We start from the raw sequence: 10,633 nt of genomic DNA on the forward strand, positions 1-10,633 counted from the left end.
AATAGAGTAACGGTATCAAAGTTGCTATTTCAATATTGTATAATTATACCAAAGAACGCAATGTCATATTGTTATGAATAGACAGTTTTAACACCCGCTAACACAATGCTTCCAAATAAGACCCAGGGGAGGTAACTATATTTAGTGTATGGATGCAGACCACCAAATGCTCTAGCATTTCACGACACTAACGTTTCTCAAAATGTTGGATGGGTTGCACGTTTTTGACAACGGACGGAGCAATATCTAACAATTTTATGCTCAAAAGTATGCATAGATTAGATAATTGATCGATAGAAACTGATAAAAACCCAGGCCTAATGCTTCAGGCTTACACCCACCACAACTATTCTACACCCAGAGTCAGTAAAATTTCGTATGTGATAGACGAGGAAAGGAAGAAGGGTGAATTAAGAAGTGGATGGACTTATGTATGTAAAAGTAATGGCAAGACTTTAAATTGTGATCAAAACAACTTTATATTTGATAATAAATGAAAATAAATTCTAAATCCTGGTTATGGCTTCATTTACCATGATGGGGTAAATATGGCACACATACACCCTGCTTTAGTTTGTAAACATATATTTTGTAAAAATAATTTAATGAAAAACTAACAAAAGTGGATTTCAAAATACTGATTACTTATGAGTCTTTAATTACCCAACTCATTAATGTACATCATTCATACCTACATACAATACATAATACACCCATATAAACATACCATAGTTAAAACAACTTTTTTTGTTTTACTGTACATTGATATTATAATTAAACATCAAAATAATCTGGTGCTGGACAATCTAATTCTTCTGATATATGGCTCAATCTTCTAGTCTCATCATATATTCGTTCTCTACCTAGCTGATTGCGGTATCTCTTTTCAAACGCTAACTGCAGAGTTCGACCTAGAAAATAAAATACAGCAAATTAAGAATCCCTATTCGATAATGCAGATTTGTCGTGTCACAAATGTGCGTTATAAAAAAGAGATCAGACTAGTATCATAGACCAAAAGAGAGAGAGAGAGAGAGAGAGAGAGAGTTAGAGAGGGTAATGAGGTTTAAATCCAGTCGACACAAACTAAGAAACAGCAGGACCCGGAGAAAACCCACGAGGATGGACAGACAACCCCATTCTTTGTCACGTGCAAGTAGGGAATTGAAACCACACCACTTGACTCAATGACACGAGACATTACTATATAACGCGCACGCCTAAACCATTCGATCCCACCCCTTAGACCGAACGACAATTGAAGCATAATTAATAGAGCACGCCTAAGCCATTCGCCCCCACCCCTATTTGAAGCATAATTAATAGAGATATTTAAATTCCCTAAGAGACGTATCACAATGTACACGTAAAATAGTTTTATAATCTTAATGTGTAACCTACCTGTGGGATTACCTCTACTGTTGAAGATTCTAGCTCGTCTTCTTATCGTCCTACGAGGAAAATCATAAACGAAATTATCATCCGTATGGTAGGATGGAGGCACTGTTACAGATTCTTCACCGCTATGTGTACTTTGCTGATCTGCTATTTCATCCTCATTTTCGTAATCCGGAAGTGGTTCGTCATAATCTGGTTCCGGTTCGTGTTCAATATCTCTCATCTTCTGTAGTTCTATAACTCGCATAATGATATCTCGGATTTTGTCTTTCTCTGTGAACTTTTGTCCGAATCCCACATCCGTTATGGATAACACATGAAGCATTGTCCCCCATCTATGAGCAAACATGCCAACAAATTGGAAGAATAGAATACAAGCGAAGAAAACCAGAAAAAGCAATCCAAGCGGCTGGAATGTCAGTGGTTTTGCATCAGGACTTAGCTTTGGGATCTGGAAGAAAAGATAAGATTGCAGCTCTCCCTGCAGCACCTCAAGCTGCATAGACAACGCCACCCATAAAGAACTGACCATAAAGAATCCGAAGACAACATTATTCCTCAACATCTTCAGGTCGGCTGCAATCTTTTCCTGATATTCTTTGTCTTCGGTGATTGGATAAAGATATTTCTTGATTAACTGCTTCCAGAAAATTCTTTCTCTATCTTCTAAATATACTATTGGTCGGTTACCAAAGACTTTTTCAGAAAGCCACCCTGGGCTATTTGGGTCCTCAATATCAGAACCGGTAACAGTTTTGGGCACCTTTTCAATATCTGCTGTACTGGTTTTAGAAACTTCCGCGGGTGTCGTATTATCTATCTTATTTCCAATCATCGCCCCGATAGATAGCGGTTTAGCCGTGTTAGAATCACCTTTGTTAACTTTTGCTGCAGTAAAACCTCTATCACAACGAATCTCTGTTATCAGTTGTTCCAAAAGAATATCCGTATTTGATTTCTTTTTTTCGGCCTGGGCTTTATCATATGTTAATCCTCGAAGTTGTTGAAATATATCACCAATTTCTTTAAGAATAATTTCAAATCCCAACCAACCCAGAAAGTTTTTCTTTCTGTTAGACACTCGTTTCACCTCCGCTTCTATTTTCTCGGATTCAATTTCTTCTTTTGACTTTCTTTTGGTGACTTCTCGAGTACCCCAAGAGACGATATTTAGGTTACACAAAAAGTAGGTAGTCAGTACCAAATATCCAGCCGGTATGCATATAAAGTAGAGGACCCCTGGAATGACGCAAGTGAACTCCTCCGGATGCATTAAAGCTGCAGTGAAAAATACCACAGCTAACATTATCATAAATATCACGTTCGGACTGGTAATGGAACCCTCGACTGCTGTCCCAACCGTTCCTACCAACACAACGGTCATTGTTACCGCATATATCGCACTCATGATTGCCCCCACCGTCAGTTGCGTTTCTGTTTTACTGTACATACAAAGGACTATATAAAATATAACAGGTACAATTGCCAACGCATACGACTCCAGAACGGTTGTTTTAAAGACCACCGTATAGGCTCCCGCCATCATCAATAAAACTGTTGCTGGACCAAGAACTGTTGAAGCTAGTAGAGTTATTTGGTAGAACGTGTACAAGGTACTGATGTTGTCATTGATTCTAACAGTATTCTTCCAGTCTCCCAATAAGTCAATGATGTTGGCTAATGTAGAGGGACCCCATCTTCGTCTCTGGTTAAAGAACTCGGAGAATGTCTCTGGAGCATGAGTCAGTGCATCTGCAGCAGCACAATAATCGATTCGATGCCCTTGTTGTAACAGCAGAGTGCTCAACCACCGATCTTCACCTTTTAGAAATATAATAAACGTATGTTTTTCATTTAGGCCAGAAAATAGGGAAATAAGACAAAACCCTTAGACATAGCATTAGTTACAACCATAAATTGATTCTTAAAATTCAAAATATGAAACAAGTAAGATAAGTACAATTAAACCACTTCTAATTGATCTGGGAAGCTTACGAGGCTAACTATTCTCATTAAACCTTGGTCAAATTAAACATATTCTTATTATACATTGTACCTTGGTCACACATAACATATTCTCATTATATATTTTACCTTGGTCATACTTTACATATTCTCATTATATATTTTACCTTGGTCATACTGAACATATTCTCATTATATATTTTACCTTGGTCATACTGGACATATTCTCCTGCTTGATTAGCTCTAGTTGTATACAGTCTAGCTACATTATCATCCATTAACGCTGATCCACGAAACAAACTAAAACAACCTGGTGCACATAATACACAACCAAAAACATGTTCTGTTGCTTTCTGTAACCAATGACCAATAGCATATTCAAATTGTTGGTACCACACCATCGGACCTAAATCGTAGAAAAATAAAGTTTCCGGATAAAACGATAGATACACGCTATGATTACCGAATGGTTGTCAAATGAAAAGCGACAACTAAGGACAAATCGTTCATTAAAGCATATAATACTCCAAAGCAATATAATCGTTTTTCAACCTATTCTGTTACAACTGAAAAATTGTTATGATATAAGTTTTATATGACACAATACACGATTTATCCTGCCAAAAGACGTCAGACTAACCCCTTCTCTGTTTTATCATAAAACTAAATGTGTTTTATCATTTTGTCAGAATAGCGCCCTGACGTAGGAACAAGCCTGACGTCATTTAGAGCCGGGTATCCAGTCTGAAACTTGCAAGTTTTACCTGAACCAATGGGATGTATTCTACCACATGCAGCACCACATTTCTTATTTTTCTTCATTCTATCAACCAATAATCTAACAGCATCCGGTTTAAAATCAACATCACCATCCAGGGTTAATATAAATGTATTTTCTGCCTATAAAAATAAATGAAATTGGGTTTAACGTCCTACTGTTCTGTACCAACAAGGCTAACGGAGACATGCAATACGCAATGTAGTGTGTAAGAGAAAGTTTATGTGGATTTATTCTTAATTCAAGCTTTCTAGGGTTCTTTTATGTGTACAGGGGTCGTACCATCCGAACTGCCAGGCACACTTCTTGGACAACACAGGGAACGACCTGAGATTATTTCAAGAGGGTCAAGCGTCTAAACTTTTTTTTCAATTTTATTATTCGGCCCTATTAGTAAGTGCAGGGGGGGCTGCACCACACATAATTTACACAAAAAAAATACACGAATAAGACACAACACGCAGAAATCACAAACAAACGAACAATTCAAATTAAGTGAATGGATCCGGGGGCTTGCCGTAAGCGTCCACTGCGCTGTACAATCCCGGGCCTGTAGTGATACAGACTTCACTCAAATTTACTAACCAACTTTTGTTGTACAGTTATAGAATTAAAATTTTACCTGTGTTTGAACCTCCTCTGGTACGAAATTGAATAAAATGCTTCGTGTGAAATGAGCTGAACGACGTCGTTTACGAAGCTGTGAGTCGGTTATTCGAACCTTGGTAGAATCGGTTGATTCTATAGTTTCTTTCATAGAAGTGTCTGGTTGTGCGAGAAGTTGATAACCCAACAAATAATACATGTACATCACCTGTCAATATAGTAATGGAATGAAATGAAATAAGGTTTAGCGTATTACATTTTTTCGTCGCTGAACGCTGTTGCTCTTTTTCGATTTTCAACTATCAAGGGATCTTTAATGTGCCACCGATAATATACAACGGGCCGAGGTTTTCCACCCAAACCTGCAAACCGGAAAAGCTCGATGACTATCGACAAACAACGGGATCTCGGTTATTAGCTATAACAATTATTATGGTTATCATTGAATTTTTAAAGCGCTACATTATAACAATAGTAATTTCTAAGCGTTGTAAAGTCATATTTACACAATGGTACACACATGATTCTATTTATATGATTATCTAAACAGATGATTCTTTGTGATAGTATACAGACTCTGATGTCTGTGTAATTCATTCCAAAATTGGCATCCCTTATGGAAAATGAAACCCCAAACATAATGAGATGTGATTATATTTTGTGATGCCCGTGACAAGTCTAGCGGCGTTGTTTTGAGCGATTTGAAATCTGTCAAGGGCTGCTTCTGGTGCTCCAGATAAAAGTAAATCAGCATAGTCTGAGCCAAGTTGATAACACTTTTGCGAGCCCTCGGTTTCAGGTGGTGGGAAGTTGTGTAGAGCACAGTTTATGCTTAAATTCAAATGTTCCTAATGCCACGTCCCATTAATTTAATACTCCAACTTTTAAGCGTGCTTTTATGTGCACACCAATGTGTACACGGGACCATCCTGCACCACTGACAAAGGGGAAACAACGCCTGAAATTCTCGAAGACCTTTCGCGGTGGCCCGTTTTATATTAGCACAAATTATAAAACGATTAATGTTCGTTAAAATTGTGGTTCTTACCTGAGACCATCTCTTCTTATGACGTATTTTATGTTTGTCTTTCAGGTGTACTACAAGGTTGGTACCACCAGGTAAATCCCAGGTTAATCTACCACCATATGGTGTTGGTGTTCTAGCTGGTGGACCAAGGGATATCTGACGCTCATGAACAGAACTGTGACAAGACAAGAAAACATATATACAAGTTTTTGCGTTAATGTATAATTACCTTAAAATATCAAATTATAATGTAAAATAAAATGCTTTAAAATTTCATTAACAAAAGTGAGTTATATTTCTGCTTACCTAAGAGCATCATCTAGGCAATCAACAAGATCTTTGACAAAATAATTTGGTAACCATGTATTACTGGCACTTAGTTCCATGGCGTCATCGAAGAATATATGAGCTGTAATAATATCAATCATATAGTGATTATCGTGGGTTTTATGGGGATCCTCGGGTGTCCCCCACTGCTAAAGAGCCTTACGCGCAAGATAATTTTTGAAATAAAATTGTACAATGTGTGAGTCACCAAAGGACCTAGGTTGTGTGCAGTGGATGTTAAATCCCATGCTCGCTCTCCCCCTCTCTCTGTAATAATTATATAAACCAGGAACCGAACATGGTGTCATGGCCGCCGTCAATTGATGCTCTGTTCTCCAAAAAACAAGAATGCCAAATGTCAATTCGATCGTACATGAATTGGCGGACATGTGGGCCGTTTTTGAAGAGCATCGCCCTCAAGTCGAAGAAGATGATAAACAAGATGAGCAAGTCCAGTAATAGTATTTTTAAGATTAAATACAATTCGTAAACAACAATAATCTAGAATGTGGTAAATACTTACCTTCAAATTCATAATAATCTGGATCATGGATCTGGTAATATTTCTGTGCTAAATACCGGGCACTGTGATCTATATCCATTCTACAAAAATAACAGTATTGGAATTCCAAAATTTAATACACATATTGATAATGGGTATAATGCATTGTTTCTGAAATTTTGTGCAGCGGTTTAGAAAAAGACCCTATTCCTAGTAGTGTTTCGTTTGTTAAATCTGTGTTTATGCTGTCTACTGTCCAATCCAATGGTTATTTCAGGTGGGTTTTCCCAATTTACGTTTAACGTCCACTGACACAACTACTTAGAATTTTATTTCAATAATTTGTGCTTGCGTGTAGAGGTCTTCAGTAGTGGAAGGAAAACCCAAGATGTTTGGCAGTCAATGCTACAATTTGTGACGCACAGACATGGGATCGAAATCACGCCACTTGACTCAATGACAGACCATATAATCTAAAGCGCACGTGTTAGACACCTCGGCAACCCATCTACCGCCTATTCATGTTTTATTAAAGGCGATGATAGATTTAACCACACTCGTACTTTATTGTTAATGGAATGGTACTTTAACACGAAAAATGTCATGCAGCGAATCAAACGAAAATGAAAGCGTTACCTGAATATCGACTTCAACAATTGGGTCATTTCATTTCGGGTCTCGTGCCACATAGTAGCACATGCGTAGATCTTTGGAATAGATTCATCTTTCTGTGACATATCATAGAACTCACAACCATCATCACCATAGTGATACAGGAACGTATTCTTCTCCCAACGACGACGTCTTAATAATAGAGACTGGTCGGTTAAAACACATCTCATCGGAGACACAAATAATCTAAAAACATAAATAGTAGAGTAAGACGAAGCAAAACTAAATCAGCATTGTCTGTTACATGCATAGCAAAGCTTAGCAAAAGCATCAAATTTGTAAAAGCGAAAATAGACACGCTTATCTATAACCTCTGTGATTTCGGTGTGATTTAGTCGATCTTGTGTATTATTGCTATTAGTGATGGGGCAAGTTCTGCATTAAGTAATATGTTGGTATTGTACGAGGACACCAGTCCAAGTGTTGTTTCAATATATTACGCACTATTTTGCTCGAGACTATGTAACAACTTAAAATACTGACACTATTCCGCACGCGCTTTTCAATGAAATCGCCACGAGAGTCAAATATTTCATCTACTATAAAAGTAATGTACAATTGGTAAGTTGCTCGTACCATTATTTGAAATAAAAGGATGACGTCACTTTTGTATTTTAAATCTGATTTAATTTCGAAAGATTATGCAGAAGTCGGCCTCCTGACGAATTTCAGTTTATTTTGTCATATCCATGTGCAGCGAACGATTTTTGGTTAAATGTCGAATGGATGACCTACTATTTCATGTTTTAATAGGGTTTTATTGTTATCAATTGCATGGCATAAATCTCACCTCTCTACTTTCGACATACGATCGGAATGCTGGAACCATATATGGGAAGTGATTATCATCTGCGATAACCAGGCTAAAGCAAGCAGAACATAGTGATAGGTAACGAAATCCCCGTCGATGTCAGGGCAAACCCAGAAATAAAAATTGGCAGACGAGGGCAGGAAATTATAACGACATTGCATCATGACCACAGTTGCGGTTACTGGCGTTGCAAGTGCTAAAGGCAATGAGAAACCTAAGAACTGCATACAAAGTTTACAAGCAAGGCCCGAAAAATAGGAACAAACCCATGAAGATAATAAATGGATATAAAGTGGTCCGAATTGTTCTACATGTGACATTATGGTCTCTGCATCCGTAGAGTTGATGGTTACTTCTTCGGTGTTCGACGGTGACGTAAAGCTGAAACTAAACCTAAAATCATCTACCAGTAGCATTGCAAACAGAAGAGAACAGCCAATTTTCCAGATGCCTACAAAGATGTAGAGTCTTTGACGGACGAGATGCAATGTCTTCATCCATCTGGTAAAAGAGAGTTTAATTCCAAAACACGTAATGTTTCCATCCATAAAGTTCTCCCAATAGCCAATCGAGATCAAAATTAATGAAACTGGCAGCTCCCAAGATACTTCACCAAACAGGGTTGCTCCTTTGTTACTGACAGTGTTAGATTTCAAGTCACCAAATGCCTGATCCTTCATTCGGTCTCTTTCAGATTCTGGATACATGACACCAAATGCTACAGAAGCGAATATGCATCCGAATTGCAGCAGTGATGCCAGACAGTGTAATCCCATGGTAAACATTTTCTTCTTACATGAATACGTGCGGTTCTTAAAAGACCAAAACATCTGTAAAATGGCGGGAATAGACGAAACAGATGATAAGATAATGAGTGCACCAAACATATCAACCCTTGGAAGAACTTTAAACATAAGAAGACACAATCCAAAACTGTGAAGTAGCTCTAGTATCAATGTCTGAAATATAAAACAGAAATGAAATGTACCAAACACATGTCATAAACAAGACAGTGTGGATATTTTGACAATGGAAAGGACATAACCAGAGTTTTTACCACATTATCACTGTTTTTATATTTAAACACATCGGTCAATTTTATTTGAGTGCGTGAGATGTGATTCTATACAAAGTGTGAATCTAATAATTAGTTAAATATATACCATCTTCACTTTTATTTCGAATTCCAAATACCAAGGGTTTTTTTTTAATGTGCACGCAAAACAGAATGCAAAACACATTGGGGGATAATGCGATTGATGTGTTTATCGGGATTGTAAAGCAAAATGAAATAGAAAACAAGATTTTCGATTCATACTAACTTGGCGGGGGGGGGGGGGGGGTCAAATATTTTGTAGCGCCCCTTCTGTATGCCCTTATTGTTACAGAGAAATTCTTCAAATGTACTGAAGACGGAGTAATATAGAGATTTTCCAAACGTTTATACTGAAGTTAAAAGTTTGTGTTAGCGTTTTAGAAAACCACAGACAATGTCTCAAAAATGACTTAAAAAGTACCCTTTTGGGGTCTAAAGCATAGGGAATGTTTCTCAAACAATTCGTTCAGAACTTACCACAATTGCCATCTTGAAGGAAGGCCAGTCAGTGCTTCCAAATAAGGATTTAGCTAAGTACGATAGCAACCAACATAGATAAGGAAAACAAATACTAATAAGTAACATGGAATGGGTGGGATTGGCAGCAGTCTTCTTCAAATCCTGAAAATGGAGATTCGTTTGATTGTTATTTTGTCTTGTTAAACAAACACATACATGCAGTCTGATACCCATTCCCCCTTGCGATGTATATGATACGCAAATTATGTTTTTTTTTCAGACATCTTACTTTAAATTTCAGACATATTTTAGAAACAATATTAGATTTAACCCATTAAGATACGTGGTTTAAGCAAGAAACTCAAAGACCAAAATATTTCTACAAAATGGTCACGTCAATGATCGCCAAAAGGGGTTATCTCAAAGAATTTAAATATATTGCTAACGCGTTTTGAATGACCTGCTAAACGCGACGTGGTTATCCATATATTGCACCAGATGTCAACGAGAAGGTTTCTAGGCGACTTCATATAGAATTACCCAGTTTCATCACCATGTTGTATTTGAATTAATATAATATGGGTTTACCTGAACAATGCCCGACGTCATCATTATTAAAGACATTTTGCTGACAACAGCAGAACTTAGTACAAACAGAAAGATCATGATGTAGCACATAATCTTGGAACATTTCATGAAAGTTCTAAACGTGTCCCGATGATCTATGCGGTCTCTTGGTATCATTTGGAACCGATCCCAGTTCGACCTGCAAAACAGACAAAAATATAAAATATAGGTTTAAAAGTACAAGATCTTTCAGTTTATTTCTGCAAGATTTTTTGGAGATAAACATAATTGAAACTTACTGATTGTAATCAGAACCAAGATCTTCTACATCGGTATCAGGTTTATCTCCCTGTAAAAAAAATGGATAAGATTTAAGGATCCGGATATAATGAAATGCGGGTAAAGCGTTTTACTCTTATGTAGAA

At 37.3% G+C, this 10,633-nt stretch overlaps 1 protein-coding gene across 1 annotated transcript; it reads right to left on the reverse strand.

Moving 5' to 3' along the window:
• Window positions 1–668: 668 nt before the first annotated feature.
• LOC126818045 (chitin synthase chs-2) lies at window positions 669–8,406 on the reverse strand. The gene is made up of 11 exons (XM_050545222.2): window positions 8,066–8,406; window positions 7,240–7,461; window positions 6,625–6,704; window positions 6,081–6,183; window positions 5,796–5,949; window positions 4,764–4,955; window positions 4,128–4,263; window positions 3,569–3,769; window positions 2,696–3,219; window positions 1,402–1,678; window positions 669–911 (listed from the first exon to the last, which is right to left on the reverse strand). The coding sequence occupies exons 1-11, from the start codon at window positions 8,404–8,406 to the stop codon at window positions 775–777; spliced, it is 2,367 nt and encodes a 788-aa protein (XP_050401179.2). The 3' UTR covers window positions 669–774.
• Window positions 8,407–10,633: the final 2,227 nt, after the last annotated feature.

The sequence above is a fragment of the Patella vulgata genome, chromosome 4 (assembly GCF_932274485.2).
Source record: "Patella vulgata chromosome 4, xgPatVulg1.2, whole genome shotgun sequence".
Lineage (NCBI taxonomy): Eukaryota > Metazoa > Mollusca > Gastropoda > Patellidae > Patella > Patella vulgata.